The sequence below is a fragment of the Martes martes genome, assembly GCF_963455335.1.
Source record: "Martes martes genome assembly, chromosome: 18".
NCBI classification, from domain to species: Eukaryota; Metazoa; Chordata; class Mammalia; order Carnivora; family Mustelidae; genus Martes; species Martes martes.
Window position 1 is genome coordinate 11031307 of NC_137906.1, and position 27751 is coordinate 11059057.

General features: G+C 45.8%; 1 protein-coding gene across 2 annotated transcripts; it reads right to left on the reverse strand.

Moving 5' to 3' along the window:
- Positions 1-8977: 8977 nt before the first annotated feature.
- Positions 8978-27408, reverse strand: LOC308359580 (small integral membrane protein 10-like protein 3). 2 transcript variants are annotated; one of them, XM_080830701.1, is made up of 2 exons: positions 27046-27182; positions 8978-11299 (listed from the first exon to the last, which is right to left on the reverse strand). In XM_080830701.1, exon 2 carries the CDS (start codon positions 11215-11217, stop codon positions 10441-10443), a length of 777 nt encoding a protein of 258 aa, XP_080686827.1. In that variant the 5' UTR covers positions 11218-11299; positions 27046-27182; the 3' UTR covers positions 8978-10440. The 2 variants fall into 2 exon arrangements, with proteins under 2 accessions (XP_080686827.1, XP_080686828.1); XM_080830702.1 differs by having other exon boundaries at positions 9512-11299; positions 27046-27408.
- Positions 27409-27751: the final 343 nt, after the last annotated feature.

Below are 27751 nucleotides of genomic sequence, written 5' to 3' on the forward strand. Positions count from 1 at the left end.
GACGCGAGCGAAAGGCAGAGGCTTAACCCACTGAGCCACCCAGGTGCCCCTAAAATATATTTTTTAATCCTGTAAAGACAAAGAGAGGACGCCACTCTGGCTCGCAGACCTTCCATGTACCTGGCCCTGTGCCTTCCTTCCAGAGAGAGAGGGACACCTGGCTGGCTCAGTCCGTAGAGCATGTGACTCTTGATCTCAGGGTCATGAAGGGTTTTCCCAGGACGGTTAATTTTACGGGTTGACTCTTCTGGGGTAAGGATGCCCAGAGACTTGGTAGGACGTTGTATCTGGTGTGTCCGGCGAGGCTGTTTCCTGACAGATTAGCGTTTAAATCTGTGGACCCACAAAGATCTGTCCATACCCATGTGGGCAGGCAGCATGGGCCTAAATAGAACAAAAAGGAAGAAGAAAGGCAGATTCTCTCTTCTTGAGCTGGGACAGGGATCTTCTCTCGTCTTCAGACCCCGGAGCTCTTGTTCTGGTCTTGGGGTGTTCTGTCCCCGGCTTTCCTGGTTCTCTGGCTTGTAGAGAGCATATTGTGGCCCACCCCAGCCTCCAAAATGGCGGAAGCCAATGGCGGAAGCCAATGCCGGTCATCAATCTCCTCTTTTATGCCTTCTGTACACTATCGATTCCATTTCTCTCCAGAACCCTAATACACTCATGAATATGATACAAAGCGAGAGACTAAGACAATCCGTGCTTGAAGAGCAAAAGCTTACAGAAAATCATGTGCAAACTTGTGATACCCTTTCCTCCCACTCCAAGAGAATAGTGTTTTTGTCTTAGTTTGATGGGGGCAGGGTGGGCAGGGGAGGTTAAAATTAAAGTCACACACTCTAATATATTAAAGATCTTCATATCCCAAAGAAGCAAAATTGTCACATGTATATCTGTGATATGCCTTCTGCCCAATCGAACTTTCCATGATAGAAATGTTCTCTGATTTTCACTGCTGTGGCCGTTAGCTGCATGTAGAGATACGAAGCATTTGAAAGGTGGCTGGTATGACTGAGGAACTGGGTATTTTTTAAATTTATTTTAATATAAATATGCGGTAGGAGCTACTGTATTGGGTAGTATCAGTATAATTTTCATGACTTTAAATTCATTCAAGTTGTTTTTTGTTGTTCTTGTTTGTAAATCTTGGACAGCCAGGAGAAACTCTGAGGCTAACATAACATGGCTGATAGAGCCTGAGGTTAGAAAAGATTCAAGACAAAGTGGGGGGATCTGGCTTTCATCCTTGGAGACCTCACCAATACAAAACAGTGTTGCCCTCTCTAGACAGAATCTGGGTTCATTGATGTGACCTTTCTCATGTTCACAATCAGATAATCCAATAGCAGGGGCGCCTGGGTGGCTCAGTCATTAAGCATCTGCCTTCAGCTCAGATCATGATCCCGGGGTTCTGGGATTGAGCTCCCTGCTCAGCAGGGAGCCTGCTTCTTCCTCTCCCTCTGCTCACCTCTCCCCCTCTCCCCCTGCTCATGCTCTCTGTGTCAAATAAATAAATAATGTCTTTAAAAAAAAAAAATCAAATAGCAAATGTCAGTAGTTTTATAACAGCAAAGACCTTCTTACTTCTCCATTCACACCTGCTTATACCTTGTTTCTTTCGCTCATTATTTAATGAGGAACAAATATGAGCTGCTTGGCTCTGAGAGGACAGCAGGCTTGGTTTTATTTTATTTTATTTTTTTATTTTTTAAGATTTTATTTATTTATTTGACAGACAGAGATCACAAGTAGGCAGAGAGGCAGGCAGAGAGAGGCGGAAGCAGGTTCCCTGCCAAGCAGAGAGCCTAATGCGGGGCTCGATCCCAGGACCCTGGGATCATGACCCGAGCCGAAGGCAGAGGCTTTAACCCACTGAGCCACCCAGGTGCCCCTATTTGTTTAAGTAAAGTAATCTCTACACCCAGCGTGGGGTTGGAACTCATGACTCTGAGATCAAGCGTCCCATGCTCTACCACTGAGTCAGCCAGGTGCCCCCCAGGGCTTGGTTTTACTTTCTGCTCTGTCTCCAACACCTAAAAGGATGACTTACACGGTAGGTGCCCAATGAATATTTCCTGGATGTTGAATGACTATCTTGAAAAGAAGTGACCAGGAAAAAAAAAAAAAAAGCGCCCAGCAAACGGTTTAAATCGTAATTCTGCCAGTTACAATCTATGCGAACTCAGCTTCGTGTCTTCAGCCATAAATGAGAACCACTGTATTTCAGGATCGTTCTGAGGATGGAAGAGAGCGGTCCACTGGCAGTCACTGCCTCACCCCTGGGCAGGGGTAGGAGCTCAATGAAATGGCTATTAGCTATCAGAATAGTGAGACGGCAGCTGAAAAGGTCTTTGGAGTTAGGACAGGACTGTTAGTTTCTCCTTTAATAAAACATCCTCATTCTGAAGCATCTTAAAAGAACAGCCAATCTGGCGAACTACGTGCATAAAAATAGGAGCCTGGTAACATGAAGATGAGTTTTTTGTGTTTTTTTTAAAATTTTTTTAAAGATTTTTAATTTATTTATCAGAGAGAGAGAGAGAGAGGGAGAGAGCGAGAGCACAAGCAGGCAGAGTGGCAGGCAGAGGCAGAGAGAGAAGCAGGCTCCCCACCAAGCAAGAAGCCTGATGCAGGACTCAATCCCAGGACCCCAGGATCATGACCTGAGCCGAAGGCAGCGGCTTAACCCACTGAGCCACCCAGGCATCCCTGAAGGTGAGTTTTATTATAAGAAAGTCATGCCAGGTTTTGTGACCTTGCAAAATCTATGTGAGCAGCTCTGAGTAACTGTATTCCGAATCAAGCCGGAGAAAGGGAGGAACATCCTAGCAATTCTTCCCCAAGAGAATAAAACGGAAACATCTAACAAAGGAAGCCTGGAGTTTATTCAAACAAGCTGCTTTATTTTAATAAGTCCTAAGTGGTACTCAGAACATTTCCAAGAAATTAAATAGCTTATCTGCTATTTATATGCGCTCTATTATCACAATTCATCATTTCAGAAAATTCCCTGACAGATCTTTCACAAAAAGGCACTGGAAGGAGCAGTAATTCACTGAGGATACAGAACAACAGTATGTCCCAATATTTTAACGGATGCCGACATTTTAAACGCATTTCACTACGAGCTACAGAACGAAATCTAAAGTTGCGAGTTCTATAGTGAAAACTTGGCTCATTCCTGTGGCAAATTTCCCCGTCACGGTCTCCAAGAGGCTCTCTCACACGTGGGTCAGGCTCAGGACGAACCCACTGTGGTCCAAGTAGAGTCACCACAGTCCCATGATCCGACAGATCCAAAGAGACTCATTGGGGCTGAGCAGCCCCAGGAAGCCATTTGCATCCCTGGGCATAATTTAATTTTCTGACAAGCCCTCTCAGAACGAAACCACTGCTCTTCTCGATACTGTTCGAAAATGTGGTGTCAGGGACACATGGGTGGCTTGGTGGGTTAAGTGTCTGACTCTTGGTCTCAGCTCAGGTCTTGACCTCAGGGTCAATAGCTCAAGCCCAGAATTTGGCTCCATTAAAAAAAAAAAGAAAGAAAGAAAAGAAAATGTGGTTTCATACTGAAAATCTTTCCAAAATTAAAAAAAATAAATAAGCCCACCAAATTAATTTTTCCAACACATTTATCTTACTTTAAAGCATCATCTACACGTATTGAGTTCAAGAATTAAATCTTGTTGTAAAGGTTGATAAATCCCGCTCGCTGAGCTTAACAAACCACACCGAACTGGATTAAGTCCAGCATTTTTATATTAGTTTTTGAGTTTGAATTTGGAAAAACAAAATAAACAGAAAGAAAACCAAGGTCTTCCCCAAAGGGACACTCCCTAAGTTGACATGTGGCTCCCTCTTGTGGCAAAAGTGAGCCTCACATGACAGACCACCAGGGGGCACACCCCCTTCATTCCCCCCAGATTAGGCAACTCCATTAAAATGACCCTGAGGGTCACTAAGTACACACTGTTAGGGCAGGACTATCCCATCCACTGGGGCTCACTTCACTCATTCACCTTCAGAGGGAGGTGAGAATGTGCCACTAAAATGTGCCCAGATTCATAAAAGCCACTTAGTAAAGGAACAACCTGGGATGCCTGCCTGGGTGGCTCAGTCAGTTAAGCATCTGCCTTTGGCTCAGGTCATGATCCTGGTGTCCTCGGGTTGAGTACCGCATCGGGCTCCCTGCTCAGTGGGGAGTCTGCTTCTCCCTCTCTCTCTCTCTTTCAAATAAAGAAATAAATAATTTTTTTAAAAATGATAATAAAATATTTTAAAATAAATAAAGGAACAGCTTGATCTCTTCCCACATTTGACCTCATCGGCCAACTCCAAGTGCAATACACACTCCTCCCCCACAGCTTCAGAAATAAGGAATACCTTTCAAAAAATCCCTGTCCCAATGAATGGGTTTTAAAAGAAATTCCAGGACTTTTTGGTCGTGCTAATAGCCATAACAAAAATACTTAAACTGTGGGAAAAAATGACACATTTTTCCCACTGAGAAAGGAGGAGGCCTCCACAGTATTTAAGCCCTGGGGTGTCTTACTTCCCGGGGGAAGTTTCCTCGGCCTGAACGAGTCTCATCTGGAATGAACGGGGCATTTTCTTTTTTCTTTTTTTAAAACATTTTATTTATTTATTTGACACACAGAGAGAGATCACAAGTAGGCAGAGTCAGGCAGGGAGAGAGGGTGAAGCAGGCTTCCCGCTGAGCAGAGAGCCCGATGCAGAGCTCGATCCCAGGACCCCGAGATCATGACCCGAGCCTAAGGCAGAGGCTTTAACCCACTGAGCCACTCAGGCGCCCCCTGGGCATTTTCGTCCCTTTTTCTGGATCACCCTTCCTCCTCCCAACACTCCGAAACCCAAGGCGCCATCTGTTACAAATCGTAGTAGTAAAACGGTCAAGGTCAAGTCCGAGAGTGAAGGCTAGTGTTTTGCCACTTCCGTTCTGAAAGCATGAACTCACAGCGAACCTACAGGAAGCCGATGGAAAAACACAAAGTCGCTTTTCCTGCCATAATATTTACCATATTAAATGATGTGTTAAAATAAAAATGTTGGTTCCAATCTCCCAGGACTCTTTTTAGAGACCGTGTGACAAATTCAGGGAACGGATTCCCAGAGTACACAGCATGTTCAAGCCCAGTACACCACAGTCGCCCGGAACCCAAAGACGGCGTTTGGTTCACCATATTCCCATTAGAGAATCCCTCACACAGGAAAAAGAGGAGACCTGGATTTTAACAGAAATTCCAGATGTAAATCACGTATCTGCCAAACCTTGGTTTTACACGGCGGAGTGGGAAATGTGAACACAGATCTACCAGTGAGCCCCAGCAGACCCCCAGCTGGGTACAGGGACACGGAGCCCGCCCGCTCAGGCACCCCCAGGCACCAGGGAACAAGGCTGGGGAAGGTGGGTGCGCCCCTCGCAGCTGCGTTCTGTTTCTGGATGAATCCAGATGCGTGTCTGGGGGCACTTGCCCCATACAGGACAAACTACCTGTAGCGGAGATAAGACAGCGCCCCTCCGTTCCCAGATCCCTCTCCCACAAAAAGCAGCCTTTTCAGGGCATCTGAGGACTCAGCCGACAAGAGGCAACGGCACGACTGTGATGGTTCATTTTACATCGACTTGATGGGGCTGAGGGACGCCGCCTGGCTGCTGGGAAGATGTTCCCTCTGGGTGTCTCTCTAGGAACGTTTCCAGAAGCGAATGGGTGAAGAGTGCCCTTGCAAACCGGGGTGGGCTTCACCAACTGGCATGGGGCCCGAATGGAAGGAGGCAGAGAAAGGGCAGTTTGAGCGCAGACCTCCACCTTCTGCCCTCAGATACTGTGCTCCTGGTTTTTGGGCCTTAGATTCGAGCCAGGAGCCCTGTCAGCTCCCGCAGTTGTCAGGCCCTCCCTGCTGACTTTGCGGGTTCTCCAGCGTGCAGACGGCGATGGTGGGACTTCTCGGCCTCCGCTATCGCAGGAGCCCACTCCTCTAAGGACCATCCTTGTCTGTCTGTATCTCTACATGCTATTGATACGGTGTTTCTAACAGCAGCTCATGTCAAAGGAGCAGAGACATGCTTCCGCCAAGTCTTATTACTAATCAGCAGTGGTAGAGGGCTGGCAGACTTCAGTATAGCAGGAGATAAGCCTCCAGAGTTAGAAAACAGAGACTAATAAAATCTTAAAAAAAAAAAAAAAAAAAGCGGGGTGGTGGTGGTGGTGGTGGGCGGCGGGATGCCTGGGCAGCTCAGGCAGTTAAGCATCTGACATAGGCTCAGGTCATGATCCCAGGGTCCTAAGATCGAGTCCCACCTTGGGCTCCTTGCTCGGGGGGAGCCTCCTCCCTCTGCTCCCCCTGCTTGTGATCTCTCTCTCACCCTCTAACAAAATCGTAAAGAAAAGAAAAAGAAAACAGAGCCTGAGGGCGCCTGGCTGGCACAGTTGGTTAAGCATCCACTTGATTTCTGCTCAGGTCATGATCCTAGGGTCCTGGGATCAGGGCTCCACATCCAGCTCTCTGCCCAGCAGGGAGTCTGCTTCTCCCTCTTCTCCTCCTCCCCCACTCTCTCTCTAAAATAAATCAGTGAATCTTTAAACAAAAAAACAAAAAAACAAAAAAAAGGAAAGAAAAGAAATCAGAACCTATTCTCCAATCTTCAAACAAATCACTCACTTTCTGAGGGCAGAAATGATAGGAGATGGGAAAACAGGATAAATCCACTGCCTTTAAAAACAAACAAACAAACAAAAACACCTGTAAGCATGAATCAGTTAACTGGAGAATTCCCATCAATACCATGCTAAGGCACAGCTGACCTAGAAAAACTCCTTATATTGTTACGTAAAGAAACACTTTGAAAAATTGCTGGTAGAGAGCTACTCAAGACACCCACAGAGGGAAACTGCAGCCCAGCCCGCTGCTGCTCCCGTAAATATCGCATCTGCTGACCAGCAGAACACCCAGTGCTCAGGGACTCCTCGGACCCAACGGGCGCCTGCTGTAAAGATGGCAACATGGGGGTGGGAAGCAGTGGGGCCAGCACACGTCCTCCCAACGCAACCCAGACACTCCCCTTAAAACATACGCCACAATAAAGCAAGATCGTTTGTTCCAAGAAGAGGGAACGTGTATCCTGTGAAGATGACCTATTCCCAAGCAGCAAGCCCCTTTGCAAACGGTCTTTTCTAGGCAAATTTCGGTCAGTCCGATGTAGAGCTCAAGGAAGTCTGCGCAGTTGGAAGAACATATGTCTTTTTCATTGACCTGGTTAAGTTTTGATAAAAATAAGAAAAAAGAGCTAACATTTTAGAAGCAAAGAGGAGACAAACAGAAGCAACCATCCTATTAAATCTTCTCTCACAGAGAGAGCGAGACCGCACACAAGCAGGGGGAGCAGCAGAGGGAAGGGAGAAGCAGGCTCCCTGATGAGCAGGGAGCCCGATGTGGGGCTCGATCCCAGAACCCTGGGATCAGACGCTTAACTGACTGAGCCCTCCAGGTCCCCTCTTTGGAAGGCTTAAAAGGGAGAATTTTTAAATTATCTATGGGAGAACATAGGGAGGATTCTACAGCACATTTTCTTCTGTGGAAAACTACAGTAAATAGTTTTATGTTTGAATCCACAGTGATATACAGCAAGTTCCAAATAAACACGCCTTCTTATTTACAAAACCAGTAGTCTTGCAGTAAGGATCCATTTAAATGCAAGTTTCTTAATTTCTTATTCATTATTGGTTTGCAATTTCATAATCACTTCAACACCTCACTGTTCATTACAATGTTAAAAATTATGATTTCCAAATGTGAATAACCAAGTCCAAAATTTTGTTCTATGAGAAGTGCTTCTAAATTTATGATTGTGTTCAATCCTTAAAAGCAGAATCCATAAAGGCAAAAAAACAAAATCATCTAAACTTAACTTCTAAGGCAAATTTCCCTGTTTTCATTGACAAAATCATACAACCTAAATAATTTCAAATGACTTCTTTCAGGATACATGCACCCCCACGTTTATAGCAGCATTATTTACAATAGCCAAGAGAGGGAAGCAGTCCAAGTGTCCATCGATTGACAGATGGATAAAGATGTGGTATGTGTACGTGTGTGTAATGGAATACTAGTCATAAAAAAGAATGAAATCTTGCCATTTGCAATGACATGGATGGAGCTAGAGACTATTATGCTAAGCGAAATTTCAGTCAGTCAGAGAAAGACGACATGATTTCACTCGTTTGTGGAATTTAAGAAACAAGCAAAGGGGGGAGAAAGACAAACTAAGAATTGGTTCTAAATTATAGAGAACTGACGGTTACCAGTGGTGAGGTGGTTGGGGGTTAAACAGGTGACGGGATGAAGGCCTGCACCAGGTGACCCACAGAGTGCTGAATCGCTAGATTGTACACCTGAAATTATTATTACTCTGTATGGTAACTGGAATTAAAAAGAAAACTTCAGGGGCACCTGGGTGGCTCAGTGGGTTAAAGCCTCCGCCTTCGGCTCAGGTCATGATCTCAGGGTCCTGGGATCGAGCCCTTCATCAGGCTCTCTGCTCAGCGGGAAGCCTTCTTCCCCCCCGCCTCTGCCTGCCTCTCTGCCTACTTGTGATCTCTGTCAAATAAATAAATAAAATCTTAAAAAAAAAAAAAAAACTTTAAAGACATCCCTTTTATAACTCAATCATGGAAACAATTTATCTGAAAGAGTATCTTTTTTTTTTTTAAGATTTTATTTATTTGACAGAGAGAGCACAAGCAGAGGGAGGAGGGGAAGCAGACTCCCCGCTGAGCAAGAAGCCCGATGCAGGACTCAATCCCAGCACCCTGGGTTCGTGACCTGAGCTGAAGGCAGAAGCTTAAGTGACTGAGCCACCCAGGCGCCCCATGTATTAAAAAAAATTAAAGAAAAAAGCTGTTATTGTGAACATTTCCCCAAAGTGGCTTTCAGAAAAAAAACACAACTTATTCTAATATAACCACATGAAGACATTCTAAATTTATTTAGCAACAGATATTCAATAGAGAATTCCATTATTTGTTCTTTGCAACCGGCTGAAAATTTCTATTCTTGCAATTTACAAGACAAAGGAAATAAAACATTCGATGGGTCATGGAAAGCTCTACCCCAAAGGAATAGACTTGATTTAAAACAAAATAAAACAAAAAGCAGGGGGGTAGGGGTTTGACAAGAACACAGCTCCCATTTTAAAACAATTCTATGTTCTCACTTGACCATCCCTTGGCGACTCACCATCCCTCGGTGACCCCAGAGGGTCCACTAAGCAGGGCTCTCACTGCCCAACCAGGACAGCGTCCTTCACACTGGCTGCGATCACAACACGTTCTATGTCCTGGAAGGAAAGTGAGAGCAGAGTGCCGACCTAGCTTCCTAGGTTGTCTTTCAAGCTCTGCTTCTGGTCTTCTAAGTCGGCAGCCTACTTGGACTGATGCTAAAAGACCTCAGTAGGAGGAAGACGGTACTGATAAAAGACAAGGTGACCCGAGACCACACTCATAAAAGAAGACATTTATTATGCTAAATAACATGTTTTCTTTTCCATTTTCCCCAAACACTAAAATAGCACATGGCATAGTAAGTTAGCACACAGACAGAGAGAAGCAACCAGCAACCCCAAAAATGGTTAAGTCTTACTTTGGGACGCCTGAGAAACCCATTCTCTGAAGGGACCTTTCCCGGAGTTCCCAACCAGCGGAGGGATTACGTTACGTCAGAGAAAATGTTGGGGTCAGAGAAACTCCCGGCTCCTGGCAACTTTCTACAGGGGCGATATGAGGTCTGTCTCCCCTTAACTGAGCCACCGCAGATGGTCTCGAGGTCACTTTTATTTCAGGCGACACAGCTAAGGCTCCTAGTTTGAGAAAGGATTATACTAGAAGGACTTCGAATGTTGCAACTTTCACTGTAGGGCCTCCGTTTAAAATGCATTTCAAAGGGAAGAAAAGGGAGGTGAGAAAAGAGGTCAAATTTTGCTGCAGACAGAAATTATCCTACAGAAGGCTGAGAGCAAGTAGGGAGGGGCTGACTTGAATAAACGTCCGCTTCTACCCAAGGATCAGAGAGAGGAGAGACTATCTGGGATGGTAGCCCTTTGGAATGAGCGTTGAAGATACATAAAAAATGTTGTTACATCTTTCCGTTCTAACCTGACATTTATATAGGATCTATGAATGTTCTCCTTGAAATGGCATCCCAATACTGAATGTCTTTCAAGCACAAGTTAAAACATGTTCAAAAGTCTCCTGTCACATCAACCAACTTCCCGTGAGTTGAAATTCCACTCAAAGTTTGTCTGATCATACAAACTGAAGCACAAACTTCACGGCTGCCCCGTGCGCATCCAGACTCATGTGAAAGAAATCATTCTAAGACAAGTTTTAAAATTAATCTCACTATTTTTATTGTTCGGCTTGTACCTTAACTATGGCGTAACGAATTTGCTATTTCAAAAGCTGGTAGAGCCAGTAACCCCAGTATTATGTGCAGATCGTCTGAGGTACTTCTTACGCTTGAAAGCATCTTCTTGGATTCTACCGTTGGCTCCGAAAACAGGGGCTCTGAGTGGCCAAGGAAAACACTTTGTGTCTCATTCAGGAAAACTTCGGGGTGTGCGTGCAGCGGTGGAGAGAGGACGAAATGCAGGCCAGACAGTTCCAACTCAAAGCCTAGCCCCTCTAGAAGAGCACTTGGCGGTTCCTCCTCAGAAGTCCCCGATTCTGACCGCTTCTGAGGGCGCCGTAGTCCTGACGCCCGAGACTCCGCTGTGCGGCCCCATCCTCCGTCACTGTTGGTGGCCCCGGGCCCTCCTTCCAGCCAGTCCCTCAGCAGAGCTTCCCTCACTCCGCAGGACACCCCAGCAGAACGCTCTTCTGCAGGAGCACAGAACACACGCACAGTCTTGCTCTGACCCGTTACGGAAGCTGAATTTCTTCGTAATGATTCTCTCAAACATGGAAGCGCTTTGTTGCCATTGTGAAGGAAGAGGCTGGCCTCACTCGGAGCATTTTTCATTTCCACTGATAACTCCTCATTTTGTGAATTTCCATCCCCATCAACCGCAGGTCTAGGCATCCAGGAGGGGGAAGGCGTTTCTGTCGGGCAAGGGCTCTCCCCCTGTGCTCCTTCAAGTCCACACAGCAGCCGGTCTGGGTCCTCTCCCGCCCCCTGCACCTTCCCGAGGCAGGTGTCCCTCATGCTGTGTGTTCTCCGATGTGGTGAGCCTGACGACGCGCCTCTGTCAGTCAGCGGAAGGCCTTCAATGGATCTCAATATGAACCTGGAAGAGATAATCGGAGTATTATTATGAAGACAGAGCCTTGAAAGAGCCTACACATACCAGGTACTTCTAACAAACAGGAAGATCTTTTTTTTTTTTTTTAAAGATTCTATTTATTTATTTCACTGAGAGAGAGATCACAAGTAGGCAGAGAGGCAGGCAGAGAGAGAGAGGGGGAAGCAGGCTCCCCGCTGAGCAGAGAGCCTGATGTAGGGCTCGATCCCAGGACCCTGAGATCATGACCTGAGCCGAAGGCAGAGGCTCAACCCAGTGAGCCACCCAGGTGCCCCAGGAAGATCTCTTTAACAGTCTCTGGTACCAAAGACTCCTACATTTTGACAGAAAACAGGATGACAAACTACCAATTAGAGATCACAACAAAAAGAACATACTTTAAAAAAAAAACAAAAAACAGTACTTTATTACTGCAGGGTTTCCTAAAAATACTTAAAATTAAAAAAAAAAACATTCTTAGGCTTTGTAGTTTTCACAGCTATTTAGTTATTTCTGTGGGTTCTATAAAAATCTGTCCTCTAGGGGCACCTGGGTGGCTCAGTGGTTTATAAGCCTCTGCCTTCAGCTCAGGTCATGATTCCAGGGTCTTGGGATCGAGCCCCATATCGGGCTCTCTGCTCAGCAGGAAGCCTGCTTCCCCCTCTGTCTCTCTGCCTGCCTCTCTGCCTACTTGTGATCTCTGTCTGTCAAATAAACAAATAAAATCTTTAAAAAAAAAAAAAAAAAATCTGTCCTCTATTTAATCAGGATGTAACTGGATGACTCGATTATGCAAACCAAGGCCCTACCTGACGTGTCCTACTTGAGACTGAGTCTCAGTGACTCAAGCATGACAAGCCACTTTCAAGGAATCAAGGTCAACATTAGTTACAGATCTGATGTCCACAAAGCCCTCCCAGGAAAAACCGGCATGGAGGGGTCCTGGCACACAACGTCGCAGTCTCAAGGTGGTAAGGAAGATCACTGGCTGTCAAGGCAGGAAACTCAGCAAATTCTGGACCTTGTTAAGAGAAGAATTCACCGAATTTATAGGTACTACAAGTAAAAACATGGTGGAGAAAGTTTCTTGGGCTTACCTCCCCACTCTCAAACTCGCCTAGTCCAAGATTCTTCGTGAAAACTTCAGGACAGAAATTAATTTGTGACCTCAGCAGTGGTTCAAGAGCAAACTCAAGGTGGCCCGTACGGTTAACATTCTTGCTGTACCTGCAACGCTAATGGGACCAGCCTTTTTCTGTGACCAAGGATCATCTTTCTTTGACATCATTATGCCCCCAGTGGGGAAGATGTGTCAGGAAAGGCCGTGAAAGGGCCTTGAGACAAGCAAACAACAAGTTGACTGGGTGCGCTGTCCACTGCGTCCCTGGGTTACCTGAGTTTAGGGGGCCCTGCGCCTGTCTGACTCTGAGTTGTAGAAACTGTGAGAGGAAGGCAAAAGATTTCTTATCCAAATAATTAAAAACCCTGTTGAGAGGAATACAATTGATTATTACCCCGTGGATACTGACCATTGGTACCGATCATTTGTACTGCACTTCGGCATTCCTAATTACGTGTGTGTGCGTATTCTGTCTAAATTCTCCTTTAAACCGATTAGAACATCTAATTAATCTAATTAATGAGTTCCCTCATTAATCGATGAGTTAAAAAAAAATGCTGACCCATGTTCCTTTAAAAAACAAACATAGGGGCACTTGGGTGGCTCAGTGGGTTAAAGCCTCTGCCTTCGACTCAGGTCATGATTCCATGGTCCTGGGATCGAGCCCCGCATCAGACTCTCTGCTCGGCAGGGAGCCTGGTCCCGCCCCCCCACCCCCGCCTGCCTCTCTGCCTGCTTGTGATCTCTGTCAAATAAATGAATAAAATCTTTAAAAAAAAATGTAAAGAGAGTACACTAGAAAGAAAATAAACAAGAATTGTTGGAGGCTGAAGCAGAAGCAAAAAGGGCAAAGGGAGAGGGCGTGAAGCCAATAAGGGCTAACGAGAGGCACCAGTCACGGTGCAGGGGAGCGTGGCCTCCATCAGCAGAGCGACTGAGCGACATTCTGCCAGGAGACGGTGGCCGGATCTGCACTTCTGACTAACTCCTTGGCTGCAGGGTGGTGGCTGTGGCGGGGGGAAAGGAATCACATAGACCAATGAGGAGGCTATTCCAATTCCACAGGGGAAGAGTTGAGGCTGTGGGTGAAGAGGAAAGAGAAAATATTTTTCAACCTGGTGGCTGGCGGATGTAGAAAGGGAGACCACCACCGGTTTCTCTCATTTCACTTCGGGTAATGAAGGCATCACGAATGGAGAATGGAGAGGAGCGGCAGGTCTGGAGGGACGTCTAACAGCTCAGATGGGGACACACGGAGTCTGACTGTGGGAACTGGGCAAGCATTTGGATTCTTAATAAAGTGGTTAGCTCAAGAGTGATGTCCGAGCTCAGACCTAGATTCTGAAGTCTCCAGCTTTGGGGAGGTGGATAAAAAAGAGAAGATGGTAGGGTACAGAAGGCCAGGCTCTCCCAAGATCCAGCGAGGGCACCCCAAAGCCACCAAGGGGGAAGATTCGAAGCATCTCGAGAAACTCGTGTCATAGACATCAAGAGCGTCAAGCACTTCAAAAAAGAGGGCGGTTAGATGTGTTTCTTGCACAACTTCATTGGCTCCAAATAAACTCTAAACTTCATACGATCTCCTAGTCTAGCAGTTGCTAAATGGGGTGACCCCACCTCAAGGAGTAGAGAAAATATCAGATCTTTGCCTAGCTCATTTTATCCATTCCCCTTTTAACTTTTTCTAAGTTTTACAATATATACCATATTTTGGTGGAGCACAATATATAGTTTATAAATACACCTCTATCTGGAGGACACGCTCAAAATTTTTACCAAGAGAAATGTGACCACTTCTCTACAAAACTGATAAAAATGTATTTGACCAGGGTCAAGCAATACACAAATGCAAGATGCCATTTTTTAAAAACTGCGATATAATGTTACATTAGTCTCAGGTGTAAAACATGAGGGCTCGATGTTTGTATATATTACAAAATGGTCACCAGGAGTTGACATCTATCACCACCCATTACCATTTTTTTCTTACGATGAGAACTTTTAAGAGGTACAATCTTCTAAGTGTGGATTCTGGCTATAATTCAATACAGCTGACCCTCAGAAACACAGGTTTCAACTGCACAGGTCCACTTTTATGCAGGTCTTTTTCCACAAATACAGTACAGTCCTGTAAAATATTTTCTCTTCCTTATGTTAACACTTTTTTTCTCTAGATGACTTTTTCTAAGAATACAGCCTATGGCACAAAATATATATTAACTGTTATTGCTAAGTTAGATTTTTGGGAGTCAAAATTTACACATGGATTTTCAATTGCACAAGGGTCCTAACTCCCACCATTGTTCAGAGTCATCTATACTTTCAAAGTTTACCCCATCAAAAACTAGTCAACTTCTCTGGACAGTTCTTTCAAGTTAAGTTTCCAAAGCGTATTTGTTCAAACTCTCCATTTATATTACTGATTTCAAATGTACTAAGAACATTTTCCTGAAATGAAAGCATTCTCAAATATACATTTGGCTCAGTGGGTTAAGCCTCTGCCCCGTTGGCTCAGGTCATGATCTCAGGGTCCTGGGATCAAGCCCCACATTGGGCTCCCTGCTTGGCGGGGAGCCTGCTTCCCCCTTTCTCTCTGCCTGCCTCTCTGCCTACTTGTGCTCTCTCTCTCGGTGCCAAATAAATAAATAAAATCTTAAGAAAAAAAATACATATTCATATATACGTATGTGTATATATATGTATTAGATTTTATTTAATTTATACGAGAGAGACAGCATACGCAAACATGAGCAGGGGGAGGGGCAGAGGGAGAGGGAGACCAAAGTCCAGCTCGATCCCGGGACCCTGAGAGCGTGACCTGAGCGGAAGGCAGACGTTTAACCAACTGAGCTATCCAGGCACTCCTTAAGAATGTTTATAAATACCTTATTTTAATATGTATTAAAAATATATTTGAGAAGCACCAGGCTGGCTCAGTTCATTAAGCATCTGTCTTTGGCTCAGGTAACGGTCTCAGGGTCCTGGGATGGAGCCCTGCAGGCAAGCGCCTGACTCAGCAGGCAGTCTGCTTTCCCTCTCCCTCTGTTCCTCCCCCTGCTCACGCCCTCTCGCACACAAATTTTTAAAAATATTTTTTAAAATAATAAAATAAAATAAAAAATTCTTAAGAAAAACATGTCACTTAATAGGGGCTAACTCTCAGGAAAATTATCTAACTACTTTTAGCATGTCCTTGTACAAGGACTTAGTGCTGTTCAGAAAGATGAAGTATTTCCAGAATTGTGTTAAAATACTCCAGCTAAGGTACCACTAATATAATCACATATTTAGTAATGTTAGAATATGTTACTTACTGAAGATCTAGTTCTTTAGTAAATCAGTAATAAACTACATATTTAATCTTGACAAAAATACTTCAGGTCAGGGGCGCCTGGGTGGCTCAGTGGGATAAAGCCTCTGCCTTCGGCTCAGGTCATGATCTCAGGGTCCTGGGATCGAGCCCTGCATCAGGCTCTCTGCTCAGCAGGGAGCCTGCTTCCCCCCCCCCCCCGCCTGTCTCTCTGCCTACTTGTGATCTCTGTCAAATAAATAAATAAAATCTTAAAAAAAAAAAAAAAAAACTTCAGGTCAGTGAAAACATTTTGGCTCTGATCCCTCAATTAATCAACAAAAACTACATTTATTTATTTATTTTTTTTGGTCAGCAAAAACTTGACACTAGACACACACATTACTTATATTTTGAGAGCCAGAAATAATTTTCAAATAATGTCTAAACAAGTAAAGTATTTTTTATTGAAGTACAGTTGACACACTCTAGATTAGTTTCATGTGCACAAAGTGATTCAACAAGCTTCGACATCGTGCTTTGCTCCCCACAAGCACAACCACTATCTGTCCCCACACAACGCCACTACAATACCGCGGACTGTATTCTCTTCGCTGTACCTTCCATGCCTGGGACTTATTCATTCCATATCTGAAAGCCTGTACCTTCCACTGCCCTTCACCCATTTTTCCCATCCTCCCACCAACCCATCTGGCACCCATCATCGGTCTGTTCTCTGTATTTATGGGTCTGTTACTTTTTTTGGTTTGTTCATTTGTTTTTTAGATTCCACATGTAAGTGAAATCATATGGTATTTGTGTTTGTGAAATATTTTTATAACTTATTCTCACCCTACTACATATATAGATATATCACATTGTACCCAATACACATAATTATATAATTAACTGTCCTTAGCCCTAGAAATCTCATCTCCACATCCTCCCCCCACCCTGTGTTAAGTCTACAAAATAATAAGCAGCATAAACTCTGGCAAACAAACTTATCCACCAACACGGAGACCATTAGGGTAAAGGAAGGAGTCTATTTTGAAGTTCAAAACAGTATGATTCAGAAAAAAAGAAGTGTGGTACTGGCAGTAAGTTCCTGAACGTATTTCCTCACCCGACATGCCCCCAAAAAGGTAACAAAGGTTGAAAATGGAGCCACAAAACCAGAGGGGTGATGTGCACAGGGAAACAAGATTATCTGGGTACGTCCATGATCTCCAGACCTCCAGACAGGAGAAATCATCCTCTACCAAAATCTCTGTTGGCTGGAGGCAGCTGACCTGCTGCACAACAATAGGCCTGACCCACTTAGGCAGCTGCTGCCCTCTTGGACTGCTGTCACCTTAGCTTCTCTAACCTGAGCTATTAATGGCCTCCAGGACCTGACAGTCTGGATACCACTGCTCTGTGAACTAAAAATAACCTGGCCTCTATGCTTCTGAAAGCCAGCTGGCAAGGCTATTCCCAAAAGGGGATGGGAAGAAGACACAGCTCCATGAGCAGGGTTGGGAAAACAATGGGCTTAGAGTGGGGTCCTGCCTCACAATGGCCTGCAAACACACTCCAGCTCATCCTGGCCTCGCCTGGCTTCTGGAGCTTCCAGATGTGAACTCAGTATACCTTAACATCACTGTGCTCACGACTGAAACAATCACACTGAGGAGGTGGCCAAGACATTCTTGAAATTGCTACCCAGCATGGGGCACCTGGCTGGCACAGTCCGTAGAGCATGCAACTCTTGATCTTGGGGTCTTGAGTTCAAGCCCCACGTTGGGTGTAGAGATTACTTAAGGCAATACAAAAAAAAATTTAAAAAATAGTAAGACTTAAAAAAAAAAAAGAAAAAACGTGTTACCCAGCTCAGAGGATGAGAAGCAGGAACAACTCAGTCGTCTCCCCATTAAGCTGAATCATAACCACAGGAAACACTAAGAGTGCTGAGTTCCTGTTACCAATCATTCAGCACATCTAAATCAAACCTGCCCTTAAAAAGCCAGCCATGCAGCTCTCGCTAAGCCACCACCCTGTTCCCTCCCCCTTTCACCTGCCTGCCAAAGGTACGCTCAGACTTGGGCAGTGTCCCAGCTCCGGGACCTCAGGCAATCCTCTGACCTCAGCGTGCTGTGAGGACTCACTGTGTGAAAGCGCCTAGCAACTTCTCTGACTGGCATGCTATAAACAGCAGCTATCATCATCATCAAGAACGTTTTAGGGAATGAACAACAAAATGGGGTGGGGGGGGAGGGTTCTGTGAAGCAGAAGACGCAGGAGTGACCACCGGATGGCAACACGGAAGTGGCCTCAACACAGACTGCGTGTTTCCGGGAAGGGGTGGAAGCCGAGGCCCAGGCTGCAGTGGCCGACCAGTCAACAGGGAGCATTTTAACTTTTAAAATTATTTACAAATGCAAATAACCTTTCCTTCAGGATTCTATTCCTACAATTTCCTGCTACAAATTCAGTCAGGAAGTGTTCACTGAGCTCCCATCCTGGGCCAGGCACTGTTCTAGGCACTGGTGTTAGGACAAACAGGGCTCTTCTTCTTGAAGCTCACTTTCTAGGTAACATACACTCAAGGACAAAAATGTCATTCACACAGTTTTCACGGCAGTGCAATCTGGATACTTATCACAGGAGATTTTATGTATGTATATGTATTTTCTAACCAGAATAAAATAGGGTTGAATTCCTCATAGCCTAAGAGTTGAGAAGGTCTTTTTTTTTTTTTTTTAAGATTTTATTTATTTTATATGAGAGAGAGAGGCACAAGCAGGGGGAACTGCAGAGGGAGAGGGAGAAGCAGATTCCCCGTTGAGCAGGAAGCCCAATGCGAGACTGATCCAGGACCCTGGGATCATGACTTGAGCCAAAGGCAGACGCTACACCAACTGAGCCACTCAGGTGCCCCTGGGAAGGCCTTCTACCTAGGGCGAACCCAAAGTCAAGAAAGATTGTTAAATTTGACTACATAAAAATAAACCTCAGGGGTGCCTGGCTGACTCGGCCAGTAGAACATGCCACTCTTAATTTTAGGATTGAGTGTTCAAGACCCACACTGGGTGCAGAGATTATTTAAAAGAGAGAAACAAAGAAGCTTTTTCAAAAATAATTAAGTAAAGTTTGGTATGTCAAATACACATCATAAGCAAAGTCAAAACGTAACTAAAAAAAAAAACAAAACAAAAACACTTTTCAACTCTTACCTAACAGACACAAGGCTCTGAGAAATTAAGATCACCAACAAACAACAGGAAAATGGGCAAAAAACATGGGTAGTTCGCCCAAAAAAAAAAAAAAAAAAGTGAATGAGTCTTTCACTGACATAAGGAAGTACTTACGTAAGAAAGGCATGTTGCCTCAAACAACAAACAACACAGCCACTCCCAGTAGCTCCCCTACTGCCCCCCCCCATCAGGAGCCACCATGGTGGCCCTCCCATCCCTCCCCCCAGAGTCTCCCTGCTTCCACCCCCAACACTGAAGTGCAGTAACAGTGAGCCTCCTGAAATGCTTAATCACAGGATTACCATATGACCCAGCAACTCTCCACTCCTATATCCAAGAGAAATGAAATCACATCCACACAAACCCTATTCGTGAATGTTCCCGGCAGCCTTACTCACTCAGAATAGCCAAAAACCGTCAACAGCCTGAATGTCCAACTGATGGATATAAAAGACAAGAGGCAGCTACGGAAGTGTCACAGATTGGAGACATGGCAACTAAATGCAGTGTGGGGTCCTGGAACAGGAAAAGGACACAGTGGGAAAAACTGGTGAAACCCCAATGCATCAGACTGATGTTCATCTCTGAGTTTGTTTGTTTGTTTTTAAGATTTTATTTATTTATTTAACAGAGATCACAAGTAGGCAGAGAGGCAGGCAGAGCGAGAGAGGGAAGCAGGCTCCCTGCTGAGCAGAGAGTCCGATGCGGGACTCGATCCCAGGACCCTGAGATCATGACCTGAGCTGAAGGCAGCAGCTTAACCCACTGAGTCACCCAGGTGCCCCTCATCTCTGAGTTTTTAACTGTGCTATGGTACAGTTAGCCTCCAACAGTAGAAAATGGGTAAAGCATCTATGGGAGCTCTCTGCACTATTTTTGCAACTTTTCTCTAAGTCAAATCATTTCAAAGTAAAAAAGTCAAACAAACAAACAAACAAAACCTCATTCTGGTTTGGATTTTTTTTTTTAAATACCCCAGTGTAGGGTGAGGAGATGAAGATGGTGTAGGCCTGAGGAAATAGATAAAACAAAATTAGCAAAGAGTTTATCCTTACTGAAAAGGGGTGACAGAGATATAAATAAATAGGTAAGTGTGTGCCACTGCCATACACACTTCACCACTGCCTTTGGCTCAGGTCATGATCCCAGAGTCCTGGAATCGAGTCCCATATCGGGCTTCCCCTGCTCTGCAGGGAGCCTGCTTCTCCCTCTGCCTCTCCCCCTGCTTGTGCGTGCGCGCGCGCGCTCTCTCTCTCTCTCTCTCTCAAATAAATAAATAAAATCTTTAAAAAAAAAATAATCCTTTAGGGGCGCCTGGGTCATTAGGCGTCTGCCTTCAGCTCAGGTCATGATTCCAGGGTCCTGGGATCGAGCCCCGCATCGAGCTCCCTGCTTGGCAGGAGGCCTGCTTCTCCCTCTCCCACCCCCCTGCTTGTGTTCCCTCTCTCACTGTGTCTCTGTCAAATAAATAAATACAATCTTAAAAAATAATAATCCTTTAAAAAAGTACACCACATTAAGTCCCATCTCAGTGAAACATCTCCCACTTCACTCAGAGTACAAGCCAAAGGCCTTACGAAGGTAAGAGGCACCATCCCGTGTCCCTAGCCCTCCTCCCCCAGTCTGTTATTGTGATCATGTAAGAACAGAATTAAGAACACTCAGAGGTGGTTGAGTGGGAAGAAGCTGGTTGGCTCAGTGGGAAGAGCATGTAACTTTTTTTTAAATGAAGGATTTATTTATTAGGGAGAGGGAAGGAGGGGGAGGGGGGGAGGGGGGGAGAGAGAGAGAGAGAGAGAGAGAGAGAAATTGTGTATGTGCCCATGAATGGGGGGAGGGGAGGAGAATCTCAAGCAGACGCTGCCCTTTTCCATGTAAAAGCAATTCATTTTTATCGGCCCTTATAAAACTATCAGAAGGTGCTATGGTCTGAATGTCTGTCCCCCCAAATTCATATGCTGAAACTCCAACCTGAAGATGGTCGTATTAAGGAGGTAAAGCCTCTGGGAAGTGTGCAGGTCATGAGAGCAGAGCCTTCACGAACGGGACTGGCGTTCTTACAAAACCACCCCACAGGGACCCCTAGCCCCTCTGACTATGAGACGACAAGAAGGCACCTGCTAGGAAAAAGGACTCTCGAAAGGGCCTGGCCACGAGGGTGCCTTGATCTTGGACTTTCCAGCTTCCAGGCTGTGAGAACTATGTTTGTTGTTTATAAGCCACCCCTGTCTGTGTAGGTAAAAAACCACTGGTTCTTCTCAACAGATCATTTGAGAAGCAATGCCTAAGCTCTCCCCTGAGTTAGGGCTGCTCCCCCCAGGTATAGGCAAACACATTTTTTCTTTAAAGATTCTATTTATTTATTTATTTATTTATTTGAGAGAGCACAAGAATGAGATAGCACAAGCAGGGGAGGAGCAGCAGTGGGTGAGGGAGAAGCAGACCCCCCACCCCCACCCCCACTGAGCAGGGAGCCTGATATAGGGCTGGATCCCAAGACACAGGATCATAACCTGAGCTGAAAGCAGATGTCTAATGTCCTGAGCCACCCAGGCACCCCCACTTTTCTTCACTTTATATATGGTTATCTTTTTTTTTTTTTAAGATTTTATTTATTTTAGAGAAAGAGTAGGCAGAAGGAGGGGGAGAAGCAGACTCCCTGCTGAGCAAGGAGCCTGACATAGGGTTCGGTCCCAGATCCCCAGGATCATGACCTGAGTCAAAGGCAGAGGCTTAACTGACTGAGCCACCCAGACGTCCCTGGTTGGTATCTCCTAACATCAGTACATATAGATCTAACACACTTTAGTATCTGCTTGACCCATTATAGGACTTTGTGTAAGACTTAAAAACAAAACAAAACAAAAAAACCTGACTCAAGGATACAGATATTCACTGCACTATTCTTTCAAATTTTATATAGGTTGAAAATTTTTCAAAAGTTTATGAAAAACAAACCATGATGAAGGCATTCCCTTGAATGGAAAGATTCCCTAGTGTGTTTGTTTTCTGCATGTTCGGTACTTATCATCTCAAAGTATGCAGTCGTTCCTCAGCTTAGAAGCCAGAACAAATTCCTAACTGAGCTGATGCTTTTGACTTGACTCATTAAGATTTCACAAAGCTTATATACTTTTAAGCATTTTCTTAATAATCTCTAATTTTTCCCAATCGAGCAACAGAATAAAACTCATCTCAAGCTGCACTTCGGCCTGCAGCTAGGATCTCGGGATAGTTACTACTTCTTGAAACTGTTCAGATATAAGATCATGCAACCTGAGTCAATGCCAAAGTCCTTTCAATGCTCCTACACCTCCTTCTTCAAGGACCAGCCTCCTCCTGTTCTAGAACAAGCCAGGCCTGCACCAACTGTAGGGCCTACTCTCCACAAAACAAGATACACTTCTAACCCAAACATCTCCCCATCCCCAAGGCTTAAAGCCCTCACCACTGACTTCAAAAACTTTTGTTTCAGGGGCACCTGGGTGGCTCAGTCGTTAAGCCTCTGCCTTCAGCTCAGGTCATGATCCCAGGGTCCTGGGATTGAGCCCCACATCAGGCTCCCTGCTCAATGGGGAGCCGGCTTCTCCCTTTCCCACTCCCCCTGCTTCTGTTCCCTCTCTTGCTGTCTCTGTCAAATAAATGAATAAAATCTTTAAAAAAGAAAAAAAAAGCTTTTGTTCAAATGCCACCTAATCAATGAAGCCCACCTGCTTTATTTAGCAAGGCAACCAGTTCTTCCAGCCCACCTACACTCCTGAACTCTTTTGTTTGATTGGAATGAACGAATACAGATTTTTAAGTGACAGGTGAACACAGAAAGACAGGGAGTTATGGATTTACAAAGTCTATCAGAAAGGAGACTATGAGAGAGCGGTCAGAAGCAGAGGAGAGAGCCCGCACACACGGAGGAACCAAAGGAAGCTTCCCTGGCCTGGTTAGCGCAGATCACTCCAGGGCAGCGCGGCCCATATCATGGAAGACAAGGATGCTGCTCAGTGTGACAACTATCATCCACCTTCACCATGTCTCTTCCCTAACCTTTTTGAGGCCTTCTTCCCCCCCCCACCGCCCCCCCCCGCCTTGGGGACAGGAGCAGAGGGACACAGAGAGGATCTTAAGTAGGCTCCATACCCAGCTCAGGGCTCTGACAACCCTAAGATCATGGTCTGAGCTAAAATCAAGAGTCAGAGACGCTTAACCGATTAAGCCACCCAGGTGCCCTGAGACCTTCCCTTTTAATTGTTTATAAATCTAGGTGACCTGGGCCCAAGATACTTGATTCTTCCCTCAGGGAGCGTAACTGAAAAGTTGAAGGCATAACCAGATACATAGTCCTCAGCAGAGTCTAATATCTTGTTTTTACTAATTTTAATTTTTTTTAAAGAATTTTTTATTTATTTACTCGCCAGAGAGCGAGCACAGGAGAGAAAGCGTAAGACCACAAGAGGGGGAGCTGCAGGCAGAGGGAGAAGCAGGCTTCCCACTGAGCAAGGAGCCCGATTTGGGACTCATCCCAGGAACCTGGGATCATGATCTGAGCCAAAAGCAGATGCTTAACCGACTGAGCCACCCAGACGTCCCACTATTTTTAACTTAGTATTTCATACAGATTCTCATTTTTCTACTTGTATTTCAGATTCTGCATAAGTAGGATGCTAATGACTCTAGCAGATTAAGGCTGCTTACAAATTTATTTTTTTCAAAAATTTTTTAATTTATTTTTTCTTAAGCTTTCAAACAGTATTTTATTTTTTCATTTTTCTTTTTTGCAAACAATATTTTAAAATCATAAAGCTCCTAGGTTTACAAAGCTCTTTTGCACCTGTTTTCTCATTTAATCACCTTGCATGTTAAAGAGGTATCAATCTCCTGAAAAGGTCTACAAACAATGCAGAAGTCCTAAGTAAACACACAGGACACAGCATCCTTTAGTCCAGCACCCACCATGCAGAGGCTGGGGACACAGTGTGGTGAGTAAAAAGGCAGCCACCACAGCTGTCCTCTTACTTGGATGCTATTTCCCATGGCACTTCCCTTTACAAGAGGCCAGAGTAATTAAACCCTTAAATCAGGTTAATTTAATTAGTGATTTTCCACAAATGAACAGAAACTCTAAACCTGCAGGGGCATTTTAAGTAGCAGATTAACTATCAGAGTAAAGAAGAGATACATCCCGCTCCCACCCTCTCCCCGCCTCAGCACGTGAAGTGACTGCCGCGGCACCTGATCAACCCTGAGATCCAACCTAAAATCCTCAAACAGTTCTTAGACAGCCCCCAACGACCCTGGTGGCCACTCTGTGCTCCCCCGCCCCCATCTCACCCCTGACCTGACTAACAAGCCCACACGCTACTCCCATAGCTCAACTCGTGGGCAGTGCTGCACCTGGACGGCTAATCCAGGTCATGTACTGTCAAGTACACGAAGTCACCCATCACGGGCTTTTGGGATTGGTGAGCACTGAGCCCTTCCAACAGCTCAAACCACTCCCAGTAAAGTTAATTTCCCTCCTCCTAAATACATCTACCCTCAATCATTACGGTGCAAATTCCTTGTTATGAAATTTGTACTTGAATAACTGTTCCTGAGGTTCTCAAACAACTACAAACAACTGTGAGATTTGGAAACCCTAAGCATCACATTAGAAATGGAGTCCTTTATTCCTTATTGCTTACGGAACAAGCAAGCCTTCAGTACTCTTGCAAAGAAGAGAGCAAAAGTGCAAGGTCACATGGATATGGTGATCATGTACATCCTCTCTGAAATCAGAACTGAAGTGTGAGTCTGTACCAAATGACTGAACCAAAGGAAGAACAGCTTGTCCAAATGCCCAGGGGCAGATAGGCAGAGAGCAGTAAGAAAACTGTGAGAAAGAACAGTAAACAAGAAGCAACCCAAGTGAGAAGTTAGAGAGGTGGACAAAAGCCAGATCTGTAGCATAAAAATATGAGAAGTGCATCCTGTGGGCAATGAGAAGCAGTTTTGTTCTGTTGTTTTGTGGGAAAGGAGACCTATGTTTAAAAAAAAAAAAAAAAAAAAAGACTTCTCTACTGCCCAGTGGAAAATAGATGGTCCAGGTGAGTGATTATGGTAGTGTGGACTAGAGCGTAGTCATACACAAGTAAGTGGACATATTACAAAGGTGATTTTTTTTAATGGTACAAAACATCGTAATTTTTTTTTCAAAACATCGTAATTTTTACCATTACGTACTAGGTTTTCTCTTACAGTAGTTCTTGTAATTCTACATGTGACGGCAAAGTATTAATGCAATTCTAGACAAAAGATTCCAAACTAGGAGCTTGCGGTATGTTGGGGAGGGGGGTGTCAAATGCAGACTTGTTTTGTTTTGGCCACAAAGTTTACTTTCTTAAAACTTGAGTTAATATGGTACCTAAAAATCAGTATTTCCAATTTCTCTTGAAAATCGCTAGATCTAGCAAACAACTGTTGGCTAGTGGCAACTGGCTAGAGCACAGGCTTTCTGGTTTCCCCCAATCACCACACCCAGCACCCTCGACTCGTTCATACTACCTGCTGGAAAGATATTTCACTTTTCCACTCTTCCATTCTGGTACTTTCACTTAGGGGTGCCAGAAGCCCTTGTTCAAATAAAAGTATCCCAATTTGGATCTTAAAACAGAAAGTCAGGTTCATCTCATCTCACCTTAACATAATTTTGATCAAGAACTGGTTTTAGGGGCACCTGGGTGGCTCAGTGCGTTAAAGCCTCTGCCTTCGGCTTGGGTCGTGATCCTGGGGTCCCGGGATCGAGCCCCACATCGGGCTCTCTGCTCAGCGGGGAGCCTGCTTCCTCCTCCTCTCTCTGCCTGCCTCTCTGCCTCCTTGTAATCTCTGTCAAATAAATAAATAAAATCTTAAAAAAAAAAAAAACTGGTTTTAAAGGGGCACCTGGGTGACTCAGGTCATGATCCCAGGGTCCTGGGATCAAGCCCCCCACATCGGGCTCTCTGCTCCGCGGGGAGCCTGCTTCCCTTCTCTCTCTGCCTGCCTCTCTGCCTACTTGTGATCTCTGCCTGTCAAATAAATAAATAAAATCTTAAAAAAAAAAAAAAAAAGAACTGGTTTTAAGTAGCCTTCCATCACCAGTGATTAGCACCAAAACCCAAACCCAAGGGTCCAGGCACAGAGACAATTCCATCCTGATACAACCAAACCAGAGGGGACAAAAAAGACAACACCTGCATGTTCTCAACAGCCCTGTCCCAGCACTCAGGCTTCCTCATTCTGCACATGAGGGAGCCACACAAGTACTGTCAGACAGGAAGCTCTGGGAGGGCAAGAACCTGTCCCTCCTCCATCCAAGCCTGTGCCAGGCACTCCAAGGTGCGGAGATGGAATCCAACAGGAGCTCGGCATCTGGCCATCTATGACACACTTATAAAGGAAAATTCTCAATTCGACGACTTTCATCCCACTAGAAAAAGACATCTGTAATTACCACGGGATGAAGGAACGTCATTTACAACAAAGGCGATCTCCAAGGTGCTGAGCGTGTGTCTACTTTCTCACATCTGAATAGTTTCGGGACTCTGAAACCTTTTGCGTCTCTGCCCCTTCCACCTCATTTTGCCTCCTCTTCAGCCTCACCCCACTTCCATCTCGACCAGGATTAATCAGATACAGCTATCAAAACACTAACTTATTTTAGGGATCAAAAATAATTTGTTGAAGAGCTTTGTAAAGTTTGGCAACTACCAAAGTCAACCACAAACCCATCTCGCAAACCCAACCATATATAATTTTCTGGGCAAAATTCCCTCTTCAGGGCCTTTCCACCGGTGCCAGTTTCCACCATCCCCGCGGACCCCACGCCCCAGCTGTAGGGCCTCAGCCGCGGGAAGCCGCTCCACCCCGCCCCCAGCCTCATTTGCAGAACGGGGAACAACAATAACCTCAGCGGGTTTTCCTCCCGTGGGGTTGCAGGAGAAAGGCACGGTGCCTGGCATACACTCAGCATCCAGCTTGGCAGCTCCCGTCAGCATCCTCGCCCGTCCCGGGCGGGCTGGGCCGGGCCGCGGGGGGCGGACCGGCACTCGGGTAGGGTCGGGGGAGAGGGGCCAGGCGGGCGCGGCTCACTCACCTGCAGGCGGACGTTGAGCATCATGGAAGCCACGATGTAGAGGTAGGGGAAGTTGATGCGCAGCCGCCAGGCCAGGTCGAAAAAGATGAGCAGGGTGCGGGTCAGCCCCTTGCAGAAGACCCCATAGGAGCGGGCGGCGGCCGAGCGCGAGAGGCGGACAGCCAGGCCCGACAGAGCCGCCGCCATATAGACCGGCGCCCGCCGCCCGCCCGCCGCGCACCGACCGGCCACGGACCCGGGCCGCCCGGAGCTCCGAAGCCCGCCCGCCCTCTCGGCACCGCGTCGCCCCCGGGCCTCCGCCCCGGCCGCTGGGCCGCGCTCGGCGCGCTGAGGGAGCGAGGGAGGCGGCGGCGAGGTCGGGGGCGGGCGGGCGGCGGGGAGGAGAGTCCGCGCGTCACACTCCGGCAAGCGCCTCCGCGAGCCGCCGCCTGGTCCAAGCCGGGCCGCGGGGCCTGACGTCACAATGCCAGCGCCGCGCCTGCGCACCTCTGTCCCGCCCCCTACCCCGCCCCCTGTCACCTTCCGCAGGTGAGACGCGCATGCGTGGGCGCGGCGAGGGCGGGATGCTCCGGCAGAGCCGCGGATGCGTTGTCTCGGTCTGCCCCCTAATGGTCAGGAGGAAAATTAAAACAAACGAGAAGGTGAACAGTGAATTTGAATTACATTGTACAATGTCAATGTTCTTCATAACGGGGAACTGTACACT